A 21,942-nucleotide genomic window follows, 5' to 3' on the forward strand; every position below is an offset into this window, starting at 1 on the left:
TATTTGACATGGTGGGAACAGCCTTCATTCAAACCCAAGTCAAAAAACATATCCAAAGTATGAGAAACAACTGAGACTTTACAGTGGGGCAAAAAAGTATTTAGTCAGCCACCAATTGTGCAAGTTCTCCCACTTAAAAAGATGAGAGAGGCCTGTAATTTTCATCATAGGTATACCTCAACTATGAGAGACAAAATGGGGGGGAAAATCCAGAAAATCACATTGTCTGATTTTTAAAGAATTTATTTGCAAATCATGGTGGAAAATAAGTATTTGGTCAATATCAAAAGTTCATCTCAATACTTTGTTATATATCCTTTGTTGGCAATGACAGAGGTCAAACGTTTTCTGTAAGTCTTCACAAGGTTTTCACACACTGTTGCTGGTATTTTGGCCCATTCCTCCACGCAGATCTCCTCTAGAGCAGTGATGTTTTGGGGCTGCGCTGGGCAACACGGACTTTCAACTCCCTCCAAAGGTTTTCCATGGGGTTGAGATCTGGAGACTGGCTAGGCCACTCCAGGACCTTGAAATGCTTCTTACGAAGCCACTCCTTCGTTGCCCAGGCGGTGTGTTTGGGATCATTGTCATGCTGAAAGACCCAGCCACGTTTCATCTTCAATGCCCTTGCTGATGAAGGAGGTGTTCACTCAAAATCTCACGGCACATGGCCCCATTCATTCTTTCCTTTACACGGATCAGTCGTCCTGGTCCCTTTGCAGAAAAACAGCCCCAAAGCATGATGTTTCCACCCCCATGCTTCACAGTAGGTATGGTGTTCTTTGGATGCAACTCAGCATTCTCTCCTCCAAACACGACGAGTTGAGTTTAGACCAAAACGTTCTACTTTGGTTTCATCTGACCATATGACATTCTCCCAATCCTCTTCTGGATCATCCAAATGCTCTCTAGCAAACTTCAGACGGGCCCAGACATGTACTGGCTTAAGCAGGGGAACACGTCTGGCACTGCAGGATTTGAGTCCCTGGCAGCATCATGTATTACTGATGGTAGCCTTTGTTACTTTGGTCCCAGCTCTCTGCAGGTCATTCACTAGGTCCCCCCGTGTGGTTCTGGGATTTTTGCTCACCGTTCTTGTGATCATTTTGACCCCACGGGGTGAGATCTTGCATGGAGCCCCAGTTCGAGGGGGATTATCAGTGGTCTTGTATGTCTTCCATTTTCTAATTATTGCTCCCACAGTTGATTTCTTCACACCAAGCTGCTTGCCTATTGCAGATTCAGTCTTCCCAGCCTGGTGCAGGTCTACAATTTTGTTTCTGGTGCCCTTCAACAGCTCTTTGGTCTTGGCCATAGTGGAGTTTGGAGTGTGACTGTTTGAGGTTGTGGACAGGTGTCTTTTATGCTGATAACAAGGTCAAACAGGTGCCATTACTACAGGTAACGAGTGGAGGACAGAGGAGCCTCTTAAAGAAGTAGTTACAGGTCTGTGAGAGCCAGACATCCTGCTTGTTTGTAGGTGACCAAATACTTATTTTCCACCATGATTGGCAAATAAATTCTTTAAAAATCAGACAATGTGATTTTCTGGATTTTTCCCCCCATTTTGTCTCTCATAGTTGAGGTATACCTATGATGAAAATTACAGGCCTATTATGATTTGCAAATAAATTCTTTAAAAATCAGACAATGTGATTTTCTGGATTTTTCCCCCCATTTTGTCTCTCATAGTTGAGGTATACCTATGATGAAAATTACTTGCACAATTGGTGGCTGACTAAATACTTTTTTGCCCCACTGTATCTTGTTTTGACTCCTAAACGCAAGCCTTTCAAACATAGCTTTAATCTAAGAAACACTCTGCTAAGATGCCAAGTATCCCAAAGTATTCAAGAGGTGATCTGTCCTCCTTGTCTGCTCCCCTAATTCTCTGGTAGGTTCCTTCACTCTTGGGGGAGAAGAGTCATGTCTCATCTAGATTACTGGGTACTATCAGTGGTATGATTGAGAAATAATGGGCAAGATCACAGCTCATGCAGCCATAATTTCCTCTTTACACAAAAACAAATTAAAAACACAGCATGCTAGAGAGTTTAGGTCTCTGTCCTTTTTGATCCAGATGCCTGGTTCTCTGCTCCCAACCTTACCGGTATCATTCATACTTACTGTCTTTAAAACACAATCCCTAGCAGAGTTTTGGTCATCTCTAAATCAAGAATGGGAAGCCCATAGGCTGAGCCTAAGCAGGACTCTCTCTGCAGTTCTGACACCCTCTTCGTGCCCCTGAAGTATCTGAACAAGGGAAATCAGCACAGGGTCTTCCATTTTTGAAAGGGTTAATAAGCTTTACTTTCTCTCCTCTCAAACTGAAAATAACGGTGGGTATGGAAAACCACACTTCCACCTATTTTAATGACACTGGGGGCAACAATCACCACCCCCAATACTGGCAAAGAAGAAGTCCAGTCCCTTCCCCTGATTATTTCAGTTTATATGGCTGCTCACCTCAAATCCATGATTGGATGGCCAACAACTGTTAAAAACATCATAAAACACAAATATGACTGCCTTTCCCACCCAAAAGTGCAGCCATCAAAACAGTGCCAAGAGAAGAGAAGCCTACCTTGTCCAGGATGAGACCATGATATAGGATGCTATGCATATCCCTGCAAAGCCGCTCCAAGCCACCATATTTAGACCAGACATTGGGATTGTTGATAGACACTAAGCCTTCCACAGTAGTCTTCAGATTACCCAACAGTTTCCAGTGTTCTCTCCTGAAAAGTATAAACAAGCAACAGCCAGCCATCAGCTCTGTAGCCCAGATGGAATATCATCCCCTTACTAAAACCATCCAGTAAGCAGAACACAGCATGACTTATTCACTGTCAGCAGAACCCCCGCCATGAATTCAATATAATTACTTCTGTGCCATGATAGGCAGAACCTCAGCTTCAGTTTCATGTCAGGGGCGTAGAGCCTTGCACTGTTACTGAACCACAATTGCTAGCATCATACACCAGGGCTTTTCAGCAACATCTACATATACACACACACACACACATTTCATTCATTCATTCATTCATTCATTCATTCATTCATTCATTCATTCTCAGAATTCCAACATTTCAGCTTTTTTGTTTGTTTCCTTTGATGGCTTCAAGTCAGTTTTTGACCCCTGGTGACTGCCTGGACTAGTCCCTGCAGTTTTCTTGGCGAGGTTTTTCAGAAGTGGGTTTGCCTGCTTCCTAAGGCTGAGAGAGAGGGACTGGCCCAAGATCACCCAGCTGGCTTAGTGCGTAAGCAGGATTAGAACTCATGGTTTCCCATTTTGTAGCCCAGTGCCCTAACCACTGCACCAATCTGGCTTTCTTTCATCTATATCAGATTTTAAAACCTAAGATCAGTAAAGAGCTAAAGTGTGGATAGTAGCTCTCCCTTATCCAACTCTCCACTCACATAAGCTTTAAAGCATCCAAATATCCTGATGGCATCCACCTCCAATTGTCAAAAATGACACCGATGCAAATTATTTTATCCACAGAAAACATTCCAAAGTGGTCAGCTGGCTCTACCTCTCATTACCAATATCTAGATTGTACAGGCTGTAATCAACCCAACTGTTCCACAACGCTTCTCTCCTCAAGAGGTGGCTTGGCTTTATCGCTAAAAAGAGAACTCTATCACTCTCAAGAAAGTTGAGAGCAACTATTGTACATGTTTATTCTTGTCCCTTACAAAGACTGGGTCAAGAGAAAACTATTTTTTCCTAGAAGGCAGAAATAAAAAGTGAAGGGAGGGACAGGAGGACTTATTCCTTCATGAGGCAGGAAGAAGTCCCAAGCCCTCATTCTAGCTAGAAGAGACTGATGGAACCCTTTCCTTTCTCTTTCCTACCAGGTCCATCTTTAATGACCAGGAACAGAGCTAATGTCATTGAACCTGGAGAAGTAGAGGGAACAGAAAGAACAGAAAGGGCAAAGCAGTTTAGAAGGGACTTTGTTCTAATTGATGTCTCTGGTACTTCCTGAATACTGCAAAATAAGCCAAAGAAATGGGTCTCTTCTCCAAGGAGTTTAATTTGACAGTTAAAAATGGAAGAAGAATGGCATAAATTAAAGGGAATGCACTACACAGGATTATCATCTACTGTATTTTTTAGCTTGTATTGCTGTTTTTTTAATGAGTAGCTTTTATCCTTGAATAGTCCTGTGTAGTAGAAGGACGGTATTACAAAAGAATAGTAGTGTTGGCTATTTAAACTGGGATGAAAAATTAAGCCAAAGGATTAAAGAAATCTAAGAGGGGAGGGAGCAACGATGGTGTTGTGGAAGCAAGGGAGAACAGATGGAGGCGTTTAAGGGGGCAAGACAGGTTGGCCACCTGCAGATGGTAGAATTTACAATCAAGGGCTTTGTAAATCAAGAGATGAGCTCCATCCAGCTGTGGTCTATATCTAGAAGCATCCTCCAGTTCCTTGGAATAAGAATTGCTTTGGAAATTCAGAACAGGAAGTGGACCCCCAGAGACCAAGGAAAGCAAAGTAGCTGCCTTGATTGTTTTTATGTGCATTCAGAATGACAGAAGGCCAACCATGGGAGAAATCTCTTCTCCCAGCTGTATTTTATATGCAAGAAGGGCAGAGAAAGTGTGCACATTTCATACGCACACGTCGGGAAAAGTGTTATGTGTAGAGACAGACACCTCTCCCATTTAATGTTTCTGAAGAGGTATCAAACCACTGAACAACAGATAAAGTATTCTGGCAACCTGCCACCTTCTTCGGATGAGTCGCTTTACTGAAGCGCAGAACTCTGACCATTTCTTCTCTGTGTGCTATATCAAATGCCACTGCAGCAGAGAGAAACTTAAACATGACGAAGCCTACGGAGACTGATTTCCAACTGCACGTCTGCTTTTCTGGTACCTATTACTGCCTGTATGTAAACCCTAAAGCAAAACAACCGTTATAGTGGAATACCACTTTGCTTGTTTTAAAGCCAACACATTAACCAAAGAATTTATGTAAACATTATTTCTCTCCACCTCCTTTTTAACCAAAAAATTACATTCAGAGTTGCTTAAATATGTTTTGTTGGCATAAAGTCTCTTTCAAGTTGACTCTGGTGGCTTCACCAACACACCCATGTTGTTTTCTTGGCAACAGCAGGGCAGTGGGTGGCCACTATCTTTTTTTTTAGGGTGTTTCCGATGTCTCAGTCCAGCCTACAACACTGGGATTTGCTGATAGCCTCCCATCCAGATTTAAAGCAGGTCTGACCTTGTTTAATTTTTGAGATCAGACAAGGTACAGTTTACAAGCCGACAAAAGCATAATAAAGCAAATAGCAAAACCGCTCTCCAAACCCCAGACAATAACATACAATATACATTCAAAGAAAACAATTACCACCTGCTGGTCACGTACGTTCAAAGGTAAGCAGGTGTGCCTCTCCTGGGGCAGTGGAATTCTACTGATAAGCGGGCCCAGGTCATGAATCTGCATTTGCAGAATAGAAAAACATAGAACGAGGCCTCTCCTGCAAGCCGAGCAGGCGACTGTGCGCACTTGGTCGTATGTGTTTCCTGGTTACCAAACAGGTGGGCTTCATGACGTGCACTTTTAAACTCAGGGTTGCTCTGTGAAGATACTCCTGTCAAGGGTCCAGAACTGCACATTGCAGAATGGACACATGGGGGGGGGCTCTCATTACTACTACCTTTGCTCCCCAAAACCCAAATCTGCTTAGCTTCTGAGAAACCCTTCTACTCTATTAGGATTAAGTTTCGGATCCACTGCCTACAAATTAGCAGGTAACAGCAGCTCTCGTTACCTGAAAGAAGGCGATGGGAAACCACTCACACAACAATGCTAGGGCAACTGCATGCACTCACTGTGAGCTGAGTTTGACTCAAGGAAGCCTATGTATTTTTGCCCACATGCAGTTCTTCACTACCCTCAGACTGAGATTAGAATACTGTAGCCACGGCTAAAAAAAAGCAAGTGGGAGGCAGAAGCAAATCCTTTGTCTCTACCCCCCCCCCCAATACTCCAAACTACATCTTCAAGCAGTCTCCTTTCAATGCTTCACAGCATGGTAGGTGTTTGCAAGCCCTCAAAATGGTCTGGGGCATAAAACATCTGTCAACATCATCTTCCAGGAACTATCAAGGCAATGTAAAACAGATACTGTACTAGGACACAGAGTTTGTGAGGACTAAGAATGCAAAAATGGTCAAGTTGAATCAAACCAAGAACTATCTACTGGTGCATTTTCCCCCTTGTATAGTAACCACTCGGTGTCTTCCACCTGTGCATTTTCCAGCAACTGCTAATCGGAGGTTATTACCTCTGCTGCTGGATATCATATAAAGCAGTATTTTTCAACCTTGGCAACTTTAAGAGGCGTGGACTTCAACTCCTAGAATTCCCCAGCCAGCATCCCATGGGGCCCTTAACATGCCTCTTAAAGTTGCCAAGGTTGAAAAACACTGATGTAAAGTTTCTGGGCCACAGATAGCCTTTCTTCCAGCCCCCTCCTCCAGCTACCCAAATGGGCAGCCATCATTATGAACAAGAATGCTGTTATGTAATCACATGCCATCTGAAGTATTCCCTTCAATCCATCCTTAATCTCTGCACTGCTCCATTTCAAGGCACCCTCTGTTGCAATGCAAGGATGGATCCCTTGAAGAAACCACTTAAATTAGCACTACAAAACCTCAACAAACCACATGTAAAACATACACAACTCTCTAATCCAGGGGTGACTAACTAGTCCACCCAGCCTAGCATAGCAAGTCTTCCCTAATCTAGGTGGGAGTCTTCCCCAAGTCTAAGTCCAAGCCTCTGCCACCCAGGATCTTCTCAACCAGCTGTGCCAAGGACTGCAGCTGATTCCTCCTCCTTCCAAAACATTGCATCAGTACCGAACAACAGGGCTTTTCAAAATAAAGGCTGGAGGATGAGTTCCAAGTGATTGTACCCGGGTGTTCCAATTGTTGTGACTCTACTGCTGAGATGCAGGGCTGTGTCTCAACTTGCCAAAGGCAGTAGCAGTTAAGCCTGTGACCCTTGGAATCCTGTCCTCTAGTCCCTTCTATTATGCACAAGAGCCTGGTAACCCTCTCTCTGCATCGAGAGCAAAGGTTCTCAAACATTTTGGTCTCAGGACCTCTTTACATTCTCAAAAATGATTAAGGATGGCAAAGAGCTTTGGTTTGTATGGGTTATATCTATAGGTATTCACTGTATTAGGAATTAAGACTGAGAAATTTTAAAATATTCTACTTTGCAGACCCCCTGAAAGGGTCTCAGGGAACTACTGATCTAGAGAAACCCAATGGTCATCTCCTCTACTTAGCTGACTTCTCATGGTTAGGTGTTCTTTGCTCCCTTCCGCAAAACGATATATTCAGGAAATGCTCCTAACAAATCCAGCTCTGAAAAAGAATTTCGTGCCTGAGAAAGATAAACTAATTTTTCACACCTCTCTCCCAAGGTGAGAAAGATGAACTTTTTGAACATGTGGACATTTAACACTGGTGCAGCTCATAGGAAATTTCAGAAGATGACTTGTATGTTTTATGTCCCGGTGTTATAGGTTTAGGCACATTTGATATAAAAGTTGCAAGGCCATTCTTGTTCATAAGCATATTAAAGGTATATTGGCCTGACAAAAACATTTCTGCTCTGAGAAATGCAGCGTTGTTTGGGACAAAGTGCATAATAAAAGCCCACTTAAGATGCAAGCTTCATGTGTTTGCTGCCAAAAGCATTTAATCTGTCTGTCTTCCAGTAGTGAATGTCATGTTATTGTTTCTACATGCAAGTTACAAAAGGGGTGCATAGTATATATACAGACACGCTACCATATAATTAACGCTCAAATCCAGCATCAAGAATAACAGAAGAGTCCACTGCCAATGTTCCTTCCTTCCATCACAAATGCATCGCAGGCAATGCTGTCATGTTATAATTAAAGGCATGTGGTCTAGCAGTAAAGTCAGCAGATGAGGAGCTTTGGTGTGGATTTGGGAGGTTTGTGAGAGAACAAGTTGAAGCTGGGTTCACGTAGGACATACCTGCTGGTTAACAAAACACAATTCCTTTGCCAGGTCCTTGGTGTTCTCTGAACTGGGTTGTTTTCTTGCAGACATTTCGTTACCCGACTAGGTAACATCTTCAGATCTTCAACATCTGAAGATGTTACCTAGTCAGGTAACAAAACATCTGCAAGAAAACAACCCAGCTCAGAGAACATCAAGGACTCCACAGTTCAACCTTGAGCTACAGAGATTCTTGTGTGTTGGTATACTTCTGTTGTTCATGTAACCTATGAGGCCCAAACAAATAAACTATATGATGACTTCATGGGATGGTCTCCTTCGTGTCATATGTATGAAGGGGGGATTTGTGATGGAATGGAATTATGAAGGCCAGACTCAGGGAGAAAAACATGTTCTTTCATCTCCTGAGGTGAGAGGGAGAGATAAGAGGATGAGACTGGCACCTCCCTGAGGAATTCACAATGTTGTGGCTGGCATTGCTTGGGAACTGGGGTTTCAGTCTGGGAAGATTCTTGCTAGAGGTTCTAGCTAATAAACATTGCTGGACTGAATTTACATGGTCTCTTGGAGTTCCTTGGGCTAGGCCTGGCAGGATTCCAGAAAAATGTTGGAACTACTCACCAACTACCCAATCCATTTTAGTCCAGCACAAGGTGCATGCCTACCACTGAATCATGCATTAACTATCCAGGCTTAGCTCATTCCAATACTGAGCCACAAATTAGCCAGCCACATTTTAAACCAAGCATGTGATGCAAAGCATTCAGATTTAGCTGCTACTGGAACTGCATTCCCTGCCCTGAAAAAAAACCCTCTGTAACTTGAGAGGCTTCTATTCTCATGTAATTGGTCAGAACATTAGCAGGAGCAGGAACCAAGATGACCTTTTATCCATTTCAGGAAAAGCTGACATTGCTTCTCTAGCCACTTCCAGAGTAAGGCGAGAGGAGGATGACTTGAAAACCTCAACTGATAAGGAATGTGGCGGCTCACATCCGTTCCGGAGTCAGCTCGGCTTCCCCTATCTACGCCTCCAGAGAGGATGCAACTCCCAGATGGCCAACACATCAAGACAGAGCCAACAAGCCGAGGGAGAGCAGATGGAGTCCATGATGCTGGAGGGGCTGAAAAGTTTAGCAAACTTGTATGAGCCACTCAAGGAATGCATTTGACAACAAGAAGGAAAAACCTGCAAGACACACACAGATACAAAGGACCTTCCAACTCTTTGTGCCTGTGAAACTTCCTCCATTCCATTCTTTATTTATTACATTTGATGACTGCCAAATCTGCCAGGGACTCTGAGCGCTTTACAATTAACCATTAAAACATCCCCATGCTATAGAAATAAATACACACACCCAATTAGACCATTCATAGTTAAGATAAAATTCAAATCAAATATAAGCCATTCTTGTCCAATAAAACCATAACAGCAGTAACTGATAGCAAAACTGAATACTCTTTAGAAGAGCTCCATCTTTATCACCTTCCCAAACCATTTTAAAGATGTTATATTTGAGAGGAGTTTCTTGAGCCATAACCAAAAAAGCCCGCTAGCTGGCCTTGGGATCCCCAGCCATAATGTGATCTTGGCACTGAAATCTTGATTTCTTCAGATTAACATGGTCATCAAGAGGAATATTGCAGAAAGGCTGGCTGGAAATTATGGGATTCATATGGAGTGCCTCCCACTGGGAAAGCTTGCTTTATTTATCTGTAGCATGAAAAAGAATGATATTCTTCCCGGTTACTTAGTGATCCAGAATTTCTGCCAAGAATTCTGAAAGGGATGTTCCTCTGTCTGCCTCTCGACTTGGTAAAGCTGCCTACTAAGCTGTGACAAACACAGCCTGCTTTGAAAGCAAATGTTTGGTTTCCTAGACAACAAGCAAAACTTGGTTTATGTCATCAGGTTCATTCTCACAACGCTGACTTTCCTGAGAAAATGGAAACTAAGCTGTATGGGGGAAAGGAATCTAACTTGACAATGAATTTTATAACTGTTTGTATTTTGCTGTTTTTATTGTTCTCACTTTTTTTTGGAAACATAAGCCACCCAGAGTCACTTGGAGCAGAGCGGCTTCTTGATTGCATTAAATTAAATTAAATTAAACTGAATTAAACTGAATTAAACTGAATTAAACTGAATTAAACTGAATTAAACTGAATTAAATTAAATTAAATTAAATTAAATTAAATTAAATTAAATTAAATACCACCCTGAACCAAGCAGGCAAAGGAAAGGCCAGAATTCTGAAATGATTAGCAGGGAGAAAACTGACCTCCAGCTCACGATAATATGGCATGCCACCAATCAAATGATCTACTTTCCATTTCAGTCATTCTGTCAAATCAGTGGTTTTGTTTTGTTTTGTTTTGTTTTGTTTTGTTTTGTGTTCCTGTTAAGACAGAAGCAGAAAGGAGAAATGGACTCCGGGAATTAGTTTCGCATTCCAAGGAGGGCCATTAAAAAAAAAAAAAAAGTTCCAGAACAGACCAAAGACAGATCTCTCCCAGCTTCCTATTTTTCACAGTGGCTAATCCTGGGAAGTCCATCACAAGTTGTGAGAAATGCCTCCTTTTCTGGCTCGACTGCCATTCGGATGCATCGCTATCCAACCTGGAGGCTGCACACAGCTATGATTCACAGTTGCTGATGTGCCACAGTTTTTAAAACGGAGGTTTGGAAAACTGTCATCAGCGTAAAGCCTTCTCCAGCCCTCCCCAAAGGGCTTTAGTCTAATGGAAGTCAGTGGCGTACAAGAGGGATTTCCTCCTATGCTCGTCCTGCTAAATTTGCTCAGGAATCTTTGTGGAAATAATAATAATAATAATAATAATAATAATAATAATAATGATGTATTAAACCCAAGCTCCTCAAAGTCCAAATTCAGAGATGTTGACAAAGAAAGAACGGGGTTTCACACAGCTCCTCACAAATCTTCGATCCTGAATGCCATTCGTAACAATAAAACATTAAAAACTAGAGCAGTGGCAATCGGTGCCATCTCTTGGTGCTCATCAGCTTCCAGAAAGCCAATACACCCTTTTTTCCCCTCGAAACCCTTCCCCTGCACGGGATTTACTGTGTTTGGCACTGGGTGGATGTCTCCACCTTTTGTTATGCATTCAGGGATTACCACAGTAAATAACCACTAATTATTACTATAAATGAAAACCAGTTTGGCGTAGGGGGCAAACTGCCGGGTTAGAAAGCGGGAGTTCGAGTCCTCCCGTAGGCACAGAGGCAGCTGGGTGGCTTCGGGCCAGCCCCTCCCCGTCGGCCCAGCCCACCTCACAGGGATGTTGTGGCGGGGGAAGAGGAGGCGGGAGCACTCGGTAGGCCGCCTGGAATTGCACTAAATACCGGGGGAGCATGAACCTAATAATCCTAATTTATGCAGGCCGTTGGAGGCTCTCCTTCACCTCCGGGTGCTGGTTGTGGGGAGATGCCCCCAAAGGCAATCTATTCTATCCTGAAGCCCCCCTGAGTTTGCCCTACCCTCTTGCCTCACCCCATGACTGTAACCCTGGCCCACGCCACCCCCCAACGAGTCCCCCTTGCCTCAGCCCCCCAGCCTCCCCACCCCTCCGCCTCCGCCCAACTGAGGTGCCCCCGAGGCTCCCCTCCCCCCGAGCCCGCCGAGCCCGACCTGCTCTCCTCCTGCTCCCCGACTTCCATCCCTGGAGGGGGAGGCGTCTCTCAGGGGCCCACGACCACGCTGCCCGCCCGAGCGACACCCAGCGCGAGGCCGCCGCCCGCTGCCATCGCCGGGCCCCGGGCGGGAAGCATCTGCCCGGCGCCACCCTCCCGAGCCTTGTCACCGCCCCTCCGTCACCGCAAAGAACTACAGTTCCCGGCATGCCCTCGCACGCTTCCGGTCTTCGCGCCGTCCAGGCCGCGCCCCCTCTCCCGCCCTCCACCAATGCGGCGCGACGCGCGGTACGACGCGACGCACGCGTTTGGAGGGACTTCAACTCCCGAGAGGCCTCTGCGGCTCTTCCGGCCTGGTTTCTGTGCTTGGCTTTCCGATGCCTGCAGTAGTTCGTGTGAATGACGGGTACAGGACTTTCCATAGCCAAGATATACGATATATCTGCAAAACTATTAGGAGCACGTGCAATTATCGGATTCCGTTTGCAAAAGTCTGCAAACTGATCACGTGGTTAACATTTCACCAGGCTAAGAGGGGCAGCAGGCAAATCTTGCTTAGTGGCAGAGGTGCGAATCTTCGCTTGGTTGCAACTGTTTGCACCTTCGTTTTTGGTTGGTGATGCTTTGAGTACTATATGGGGAGAACGGCCAGCTGTACCTTGGAGGTAATAAGTAAAGGAAACATGTCTTTGAGCTCTTTGGGACTCATCAATAACTGGTTTTGGGGTTTTTTTCTAATTGTGAGCCGCCCAGAGTCACCCTCTGGGAGAGGTGGGCAGCATACAAATTTAATAAATAAATCAATAAATCCAGCCAGCCGGGACTGTCTGTGTTAAGTAAGGTCAAAGTCCTTTGCACTTGCCCTTGGGAATAATTCCTGTAAACTCCTAAGTCAGTGTTCTCCAAACTTGGCCACTTTAAGAGGAGTGGACTTCAACTCCCAGAATTCCCCAGCCAGCCATGCTGGGTGAGGAATTCTGGGACTTGAAGTCCACTCCTCTTAAAGTGGCCAAGTTTGGACAACACTGTCCTAAGTAGATCAAAAGAGAAGTGAGGATTTATTCAATGAAGGCATTTTTCTTCTGTTCTTGGATCCCAGAGGGTCACACACAAGTACTTACATAAGAATAGCCCTCTATCCACACCTTGGTCTAAAGTAGCACACAAGGAAGAAGTTACGGGAATGAAAGAGGAAAAACTGCAAGAGCAGGAACTGCTGCTAAAAGTTCAACAATAGCTTTTAGAAAGTGAAGAAGGAGCGATTCAAAGAAAGCAGAAGCTGCCTTTCAGTACAACTACTGAACTTGCCTTCTAGTCTTCCTTTCTCCGTGATGGTCTCCTGAAACAGAGAGGCAGTTTGGTCTAGTAGTTAAAGCACCAGACTAGAAAGCAGGAGAGGGTGAATTCTAGTCCTGCTTCAGGCATGAAAACCGGCTGGGTGACTTTGGGCCGGTCCGTCTCTCTCAGCCCAGCTCACCTCACAGGGTTGTTGTTGTGGGGAAATAGGAGGAGGAAGGAGGATGAGGTATGTTTGCCGCCTTGAGTTCTTTATTTAAAAAAATAAAGGGGGGATAAAAAAAATCTAAAAAAAAAAAATAGTTGGAGCCCAGTGCTTTGGGCCTTTCGTTCAACATTAAGCATTTAGTTATTATAAATAACACTGCTAATATGGCTTTGTCACTATTTATTTGTCAAATTTCAAGGCCACTCAGGATTCCACAATGACTCTGGGCATCTTCAGAAGATTAAAAAACACAATACTATAGACACAACAATTGCTAATGTAATATACAAGCAACTGGTGTATCAGGGCGTTACCTGAAATTTTAGGCTTCATTATTAGCTTTTTAATAAAGGTGATATTATCTTTTTAGCATAGCATCCATGCCTCTTTTGAAATTTAGGAAACCTTGTTTTCCCTTTTAGCCAAAGCCATTTCCTTTGATGTGGAAAGAACTAGCCTTATTTATTTTTATTGCTTTTAAAATAATAACAGAAAAAAGAAACAAAAGAAACAAAACACAAAGATAATTATAATGCAAATACATTCTCAAAGAAAAAAATCCATAAAAAGTGCTTTAAAAAGTGAAAAAACAGAAAAAAGAAACAAAGTATAATATATCATTATAACAGTTAAGTTGCAATTCTATATATACTTTTGTTGTTGTTGCTCAGTTGTTAAGTCATGTCCGACTCTTCGTGACCCCATGAACCACATCGCGCCAGGCCTTCCTGTCCTTCACTGCCTCCCTGAGTTTGCTCGGTTTCATGCTCATTGCTTCAGTGATGCTATCTAACCATCTCATCCTCTGCCGTCCCCTTCTCCTTTGGCCTTCAATCTTTCCCAGCATCACATACATCACAATACCCGTCTTATTAATTACAGGACAAAGAAGCAGTGCAGAACAGTAGTTATTTGTTAAGGCCATCCAACACTCTGGATCTGAAGGCAAGCAGTGTTTCCAAGGGTGCAGGAGTACTCACACAATGTCTGTGGATGACTCTTTACTGCACCTCTGCTTTTCCCCAAAACCGCACAGCTGGGCAGGGCTCAATATTTGATCCATTCTCCAGGTAAGAGGCCTTGAGGTGGAGAAAGGGGATGTGTGAAAGCCCAGCCAGTTATGGGTGCAACCTGCCCGTGTACATTTGAGTGAGGAGTAACAGGCTGGGTCTGGTGGAGGCGGCTTGAGCAAAGCTGTTATGGCCTATAGCTAATGAATGAGATCTGGGACAGGAAACCTCCCTCTCTTCTGTTCTCATTTTTGTTAACTGATGTCATTGAATCTGGCAGGGATTTCCCCATTCCTAGTTTCTGCTATGCTGTGGTATCCTTGGGGAAATTATTTGTGTTCTGGGATTAATTCCCCTGTTCCAGTAGGATGGGGAAAGGAAAGATATGGGACAATCAGAGGAGGCAGGATTCATACAATTACAATGGGTCCTCTCTCTCTTCTGGATGGCAGGATTCATGCAATTACAATCTCTCAGGGTCTTTTCCAAAGAGTCCTCTCTTTGCATTAGGTGGCCAAAGTATCTGAGCTTGAGCTTCATTATCAATCCTTCCAATGAGCAATCAGGGTTGATTTCCTTTAAGATTGACTGGTTTGACCTCCTAGCAGTCCAGGGGACTCTCAAGAGTCTTCTCCAGCACCACAGTTCAAAGGCATCAATTCTTCGGCGCTCGGCCTTTTTTATGGTCCAGCTCTCACAGCCATACATTACTACTGGAAAAACCATAGCTTTGACTATGCGGATCTTTGTCGGCAAGGTGACATCTCTGCTTTTTAATATGCTATCTAGGCTTGCCATAGCTTTCCTCCCAAGGAGCAAGCGTCTTTTAATTTCATGGCTGCAGTCTCTGTCTGCGGTGATCTTGGAGCCCAAATAAATGAAGTCTGTTACTGCTTCCATTTCTACCCCTTCTATTTGCCAGGAATTGATGGGTCCAGATGCCATGATCTTAGTTTTTTTAATGTTGAGTTTCAAGCCAGCTTTCGCACTCTCCTCTTTCACCCACATCAAGAGGCTCTTTAGTTCTTCTTCACTTTCTGCCATGAGGGTGGTATCGTCCGCATATCTGAGGTTGTTGATGATTCTCCCTGCAATCTTAATTCCGGCTTGTGATTCTTCCAGCCTGGCATTTCTCATGATGTACTCTGCATATAGGTTAAATAAGCAGGGTGACAGTATACAGCCTTGTCGTACTCCTTTCCCTATTTTGAACCAATCGGTTGTTCCGTGACCGGTTCTAACTGTTGCTTCTTGGCCCGCATACAGATTTCTCAGGAGACAGGTAAGATGGTCTGGTACCCCCATCTCTTTAAGAATTTGCCACAGTTTGTTGTGATCCACACAATCAAAGGCTTTTGCATAGTCAATGAAGCAGAAGTAGATATTTTTCTGGAACTCTCGTGCTTTCTCCATGATCCAGCGAATGTTGGCGATTTGATCTCTAGTTCCTCTGCCTCTTCGAAACCCAGCTTGTACATCCGGTAGTTCTCGGTTCATGTATTGCTGAAGCCTAGCTTGTAGGATTTTGAGCATAACCTTGCTAGCATGTGAAATGAGTGCACTTGTGCGATAGTTTGAGCATTCTTTGGCGTTGCCCTTCTTTGGAATTGGAACGTAAACTGACCTTTTCCAATCCCGTGGCCACTGTTGCGTTTTCCAAACTTGCTGGCATATTGAGTGCAGCACTTTAACAGCATCGTCTTTTAGTATTTTAAATAACTCAGTTGGAATACTGTCATCTCCACTAGCTTTGTTGTTAGCAATGCTTCCTAAGGCCCATTTGACTTCACTCTCTAGGATGTCTGGCTCAAGGTCAGTGACCACACCAGCATGGACATCAGGGACATTAAGATCTTTCTTGTATAGTTCTTCTGTGTATTCTTGCCACCTCTTCTTAATCTCTTCTGCTTCTGTTAGGTCCCTGCCTTTTTTGTCCTTTATCATGCCCATCTTTGCACTAAACGTTCCCTTGATATCTCCAATTTTCTTGAAGAGATCTCTAGTCTTCCCCATTCTATTGTTTTCCTCAATTTCTTTGCATTGTTCATTTAAGAAGGCCTTATCTCTCCTTGCTATTCTCTGGAAATCTGCATTCAGTTGCTTATATCTTTCCCTTTCACCCTTGCTTTTCGCATTCCGTCTTTCCACAGCTATTTGTAAAGCCTCATCAGACAGCCATTTTGCTTTCTTGCATTTCTTTTTCTTTGGGATGGTTTTAGTTGCTGCCTCCTGTACAATGTTACGGACCTCTGTCCATAGTTCTTCAGGCACTCTGTCTACCAAATCTAATCCTCTAAATCTATTCATCACCTTCACTGTGTACTCACAAGGAATATGATCTAAGTCATACCTGAGTGGTCTAGTGGTTTTCCCTACATTCTTCAATTTAAGCCTAAATTTTGCAGTAAGAAGCTCATGATCTGAGCCACAGTCAGCTCCTGGTCTTGTTTTTGCTGTCTGTATAGAGCTTCTCCATCTTTGACTGCAAAGTATGTAATCAATCTGGTTTCGGTATTGACCATCTGGTGATGTCCATGTGTAGAGTCGTCTCTTGTGTTGTTGGAAAAGAGTGTTTGCTATGACTAGCTTGTTCTCTTGACAGAACTCTATTAGCCTTTGCCCTGCTTCGTTTTGTGCTCCAAGGCCAAACTTGCCTGTTATTCTGATTACTCCTTGACTTCCTACTTTAGCATTCCAATCCCCTATGATGAAAAGGACATCTTTTTGGTGCTAGTTCTAGAAGGTGTTGTAGGTCTTCATAGAAGCGGTCAACTTCAGCTTCTTCAGCATCAGTGGTTGGGGCATAGACTTGGATGACTGTGATATTGAATGGTTTGCCTTGGATACGCACTGAGATCATTCGGTCGTTTTTGAGGTTGTACCCCATTACTGCCTTTCCCACTCTCTTATTGACTATGAGTGCAACTCCATTTCTTCTAAGGGTTTCTTGGCCACAGTAGTAGATATAATGGTCACCCGAATTAAATTCACCCATTCCCGTCCATTTCAGTTCGCTGATTCCCAAGATGTCGATGTTCAGTCTTGTCATCTCATGTTTGACCACATCCAGCTTGCCTTGGTTCATAGATCTTACATTCCAGGTACCTATACAATATTGTTCTTTACAGCATCGGACCTTCTTTTCGCTTCCAGATACATCCACAGCTGAGCGTCCTTTCGGCTTTGGCCCAGCCGCTTCACTCTTTCTGGAGCTGCTTGGAATTGCCCTCCGCTCTTCCCCAGTAGCATATTGGACACCTTTCGACCTGAGGGGCTCATCTTCCGGCGTCATATCTTTTAGCCTTTTGACATTGTCCATGGGGGTTTCTTGGCAAGGATCCTGGAGTGGGTTGCCATTTCCTTCTCCACTGGACCACATTTTGTCAGAACTCTCTGTCATGACCTGTCCGTCTTGGGTGGCCCTGCACGGTATAGCTCATGGCTTCACTGAGTTACGCAAGCCCCTTCGCCACGACAAGGCAGTGATCCATGAAGGGGTATATATACTTACCTAATGTAAATATTATTCAAACGCATATAATAAATATTTTACATTTAAACAGTCCGTTGTGTTTATACTTTTTATTTTATTTTATAATAATAAAAAACAGAAAGGAATAAAACACAAAGATACATACATTATAAAAAAACCAATTATATAACAAGTGCTTAAAAAAAGTGGAAAAATGCAACAGAAAAAATAATAAAATTTTAAAAAGATACAGTATAATATGTTGTTACAACAGTAAAGAGTTACAATTATATATATATATATATATCTAATACAAATTTTCTGCAAGATTAAACTGGTTTCTAATCCTGGCTTTGTTTCTTTCCACTTTCTTACCTCTTTCAGCAGCAAAGAAAGGAATGGGCCTGTTCACACGTTAATTTAATGAATCACTGCATACAGACAGGTTACCCCTACCTCTTTGGAAACCCAGGACAGACTGTGCTCCTTTCCATGGCTTGTTCCAATATTCACCAGGACTAGTGCTGAAGTTCATGGAGGAAAATCTATACGTGCGGTTGCTAGAACTCGACACCGACTTGATAGCACATAATCGATCCATCAAAAGTGCAAAGTTATTTTTAGTCAGTAATTTAAACAAATGTTTGAAAGTAGGAAAAACTGAAGGGGTGAAGGGGTGTTCTTACGTATAGTTCAGGGGCCTCAGACTGTCCACCCCAATTTAAAAGATGGTTTGGTGACCTGGAAAAATAGGGAAGAGGCATTTATCTTCTAATTACCCAGAAGAGAAAACAAAAGATTAACCATCCTGCAATGCCTAAGAGATAGCTTGGGCCGACCAGCCATCCTTCCAACGTATTTGTTTATTTAGACGATGTTTTGGCCATCTTACTCCCAAGGGACTCTAGGCGGTATATAAATCTAAAATGCATTTTTACACAACGTTTCATTGTGCGATTGTTAGTGTTGGCCATTCCTGCTGTTTGTTTACGTAAGGGAGGACTGTAAGATGCTCAGGGTTACCCAATGACTGGTGCAGCACAGCAGCCCAGTAAAATAAATAAAACGTAATTAATAGACAATGTAATAAAGAGCGCCGACTCCCCAGTCAGTTCTGAAGGCCAGGAGAACCGGAGCCATCCTCTGCTCCGTCGCCTCTCTGAGACAGGGAGGAGCCGCTAGCAGGCACTGACGACCCAGAACGGCCGGGCAAAATTCACCTGGCAAAGCTGGCCTCTTCCTATCCAGTCCCCAAACCGGGCTGGGCTTGACAGCAGCAACCAGCACCTCGACCTGCCCTCGGAGGCGCACCAGCAATCAATCCTGCTCCCACGGTGGTGGCTCTCCGTGGCAGCACCAAGATGTATTCACGTGTTGGTTTACGTGGATACGGCTGCCTGTCTTGCCGCAGCAGCTCTAGATGGCTGACAATACTGGGAGACACAAACAACACACAAAACCACCGCCAAAATACGACCAATATAGAAAGCCTATGATGGTCCCCAAGCTAAAGAAACAAATCTGATCGAGGAGAAACACGTGGCTCGCTGCACTCTGGACCAGCTGAGGTTTACCGGGGCTGTCCTCAAGGGCGTCCCGATGCACAGCGAATTATAGTAACTCCAACACCCGGAAAATATAAAATTGACCGAGGCTGACTCCAGACGACAGACGTGGCTGCTGTTCACTTGCTAGAAAGAGGGAGACGCTGCGGCTTTTCTAACAGGCAAAAACCAATCCAAGGACAAAATAATGGCCGGATCTCCCTACACGACCTTCAAAAAATCAGAGTCAGAGCACAATAGCTCTTTCAATGACCACTGCTTTACTTGTTGTTTTGTAAGTTCTATACGTTGTAGGTTAACTTTCTATTACATATAATTTCTATTGTAAAGTGCACTGAAGACCCAAAAGTAAAGGTCTTCAGTGTCTTCAATCTCCCCCTATAAATGGGGTTTACCATTTGCCTCTTTAACTTCCAGTCTAGCTGTCAACTTTGGGATTTTTCTGGTGGTCTCCCATCCAAGGATAACAAGATCTGACCCTGCTTATTTTTTCAAGACGTGCCAAGGTTAACGAGTTGCTGCTGCTAGTTTCAGCCAAGGATAAGACTGTAAATATTTTAACTTTTTAAGTGAACAAATATGCCTGGCTTCCAAATGTAGTTTTTGTTCTACATATGTAGTGGGATACATAGAGCAAATGATGCTGTCTAAGAAGATATGTCAACTTTTGAATGAAAAATTGCAATAAATGGTGTCTCAGAAGCTGAAAATGCTGCTGATCCAAACAATGCTGTTAACCAATGTTGTAGCTGTAAATATGTGCAAAGAACTAGCGTTTTCAGAAACTAAACAACAGGGAGTGTTTTCTGAAGTCCTTGAATACACTTGCAAGTGTTAAGAAAGAAACAAACCCTTGTGAGAAAGGAAGGGAGGTAACCCATAAATTTGCCACTCGTGCAGTGTTATCTGGAATCAATGTCTTCTATTGTTTGATCCGTTGCTTCATGATGCACCTAACACAAATACCAACGGTATGTTATTCTATATGAAGAATTGACCCCTCCCTTAATAATCACTTTTCGCTTTGTCTGAAGTACTTGTGGTTCATACTGTTGGGGGGCCAAAAAAGCCACTTTGCAAAGGTATTGGGTGTATCTCTCAAATTCAGAGACCAGGTTCTTTCCAGCTCCATGCCACTCGGGTACCTGAGTTTCTTAGGTAACAAGGGGAACCACAAATAATAATAATTGGGAAGGATTTGATAGGTGGACAAAAATGCCAAATCCAGTCCGAACATCTGGCTGAGTGTGCAACTAACCATAATAATAATAGAAGAGAATATGTGTAGCTCGGGGTTGAACTGTGGAGTCCTTTGTTGGATACCAACAAATCAGAAGCTCTCTGAGCTTGGTTATTTTCTTGCAAACATTTCGTTACGTGGCTAGGTAATATTTTCAGTGCTAAAACAGAGTGGGGTTTGCTCTCTGTTTATATACTGTGGCATGCCCAGCCTGTGTTGGTGGGGGTGGGGGTTTTGTTTTGTTTTATTTTTCCCCCCTCTCGTAGTTCCTTGATTCGTTCTCAGAACTAGCGAAAGAATCCATATCAGCAGTACTACACAACACACCCGACCTAACCAAATACACCCAGATCGAAATACCCAGAATCGTGGACCTCATCAACCTCTGCCTCACCACCTACTTTCAGTTTGATGGACAAATATACCAACAAATCAGAGGAACACACATGGGGTCACCACTGTCAGGACTCATAGCAGAGATTATAATGCCACGCCTAGAAAATATAGCACTTCCACACATACACCCTAAAGTATGGATCCGAAATATAGATGATCCCTTTGTTATAATAAAAAAGGAACAACTAGAGAAGACACATGAAACCATCAACAACATCTTCAAAGGAATAAAATTCACCACAGAGGAGGAAAACAGCAACACGCTACCCTTCCTGGAGATCCTCATCAGCAGAGGAAACAGCAGGAAATTAGAAACCCAAGTTTATCGGAAGACAACCCACACTAATCAAGTACTCCATGACCAAAGTAACAACCCAACCTCCCACAAGAGGAGCTGGGTAAGAACATTATTCAGACGAGCACAAATGCACTGCAGCAGCCCAGAACAGCAGAAAAAGGAAAGAGGCCACCGATACAACATCTTCCAGCAAAACGGACATCCACGCAACTTTATCAAAAAGTGCCTGACCACTCAACCTACTACAACAGCAACAACCACCACCTGCCTCCATGTCATGCACAGCTAGAAGGGGGGGGGGGGCTGAAAGCACCTAGCCCCAAGCCTTCATTGTGTAAACCCAGAAAACTGCAATAATTGAGTAAACCATGATTTGGTTCAGACAGGTTATGTGAGTTGTGTAAACTTGTTTTTCTCAACTTTGGCAACATTAAGATGCGTGGACTTCTTAAGATGCTGGCTGGGGGATTCTGGGAGTCGGAGTCCACGCATCTTAATGCAGCCAACGTTGAGAAACCCCGGTGTAAACCCAGCCAAAGGCAAAGCAGCTGTCTTATCAGCCTGGTCCCGGCAGCAGCGGCTGCGTAGAGTCCTCCACGCCTGCAGGGGGCAGAGGGCGCCATTCAACTCTTCTTCGCCGCTAAGCGCCGCTGTCCCCGCGCATGCGGAGAAGCCAGGGCAACAAGCCTCGTCCCACTTCGGCGGCTTCGCGCACGCGCCGGAGCAGTTGCCTCCCTCCGCCGCGACCCGAAGGCGCAGGCGCTTGGC

At 43.9% G+C, this 21,942-nt stretch overlaps 1 protein-coding gene across 3 annotated transcripts in view; it reads right to left on the reverse strand.

The window, feature by feature from the left end:
* RUBCN (rubicon autophagy regulator) overlaps positions 1 to 11,849 on the reverse strand; it is a 49,528-nt gene extending 37,679 nt beyond the window's left edge. For 2 of the 3 annotated variants that reach the window (XM_025175448.2, XM_025175447.2), the window contains exons 1-2: positions 11,688 to 11,849; positions 2,585 to 2,738 (exon numbers count right to left, since the gene is read on the reverse strand). In XM_025175448.2, the coding sequence (XP_025031216.1) occupies positions 2,585 to 2,738; positions 11,688 to 11,716 (183 nt within the window). In that variant the 5' untranslated portion in view covers positions 11,717 to 11,849. Of the gene's footprint in view, positions 1 to 2,584; positions 2,739 to 10,316; positions 10,428 to 11,687 lie in introns of those variants that run through there. The other variant, XM_088132497.1, reaches the window with a different exon arrangement.
* Positions 11,850 to 21,942: the final 10,093 nt, after the last annotated feature.

This window comes from Python bivittatus, unplaced genomic scaffold (assembly GCF_059951505.1).
Source record: "Python bivittatus isolate LINGU-HERP-01145 unplaced genomic scaffold, Pbiv_v1 ctg000980_np1212, whole genome shotgun sequence".
Taxonomy (NCBI): Eukaryota; Metazoa; Chordata; class Lepidosauria; order Squamata; family Pythonidae; genus Python; species Python bivittatus.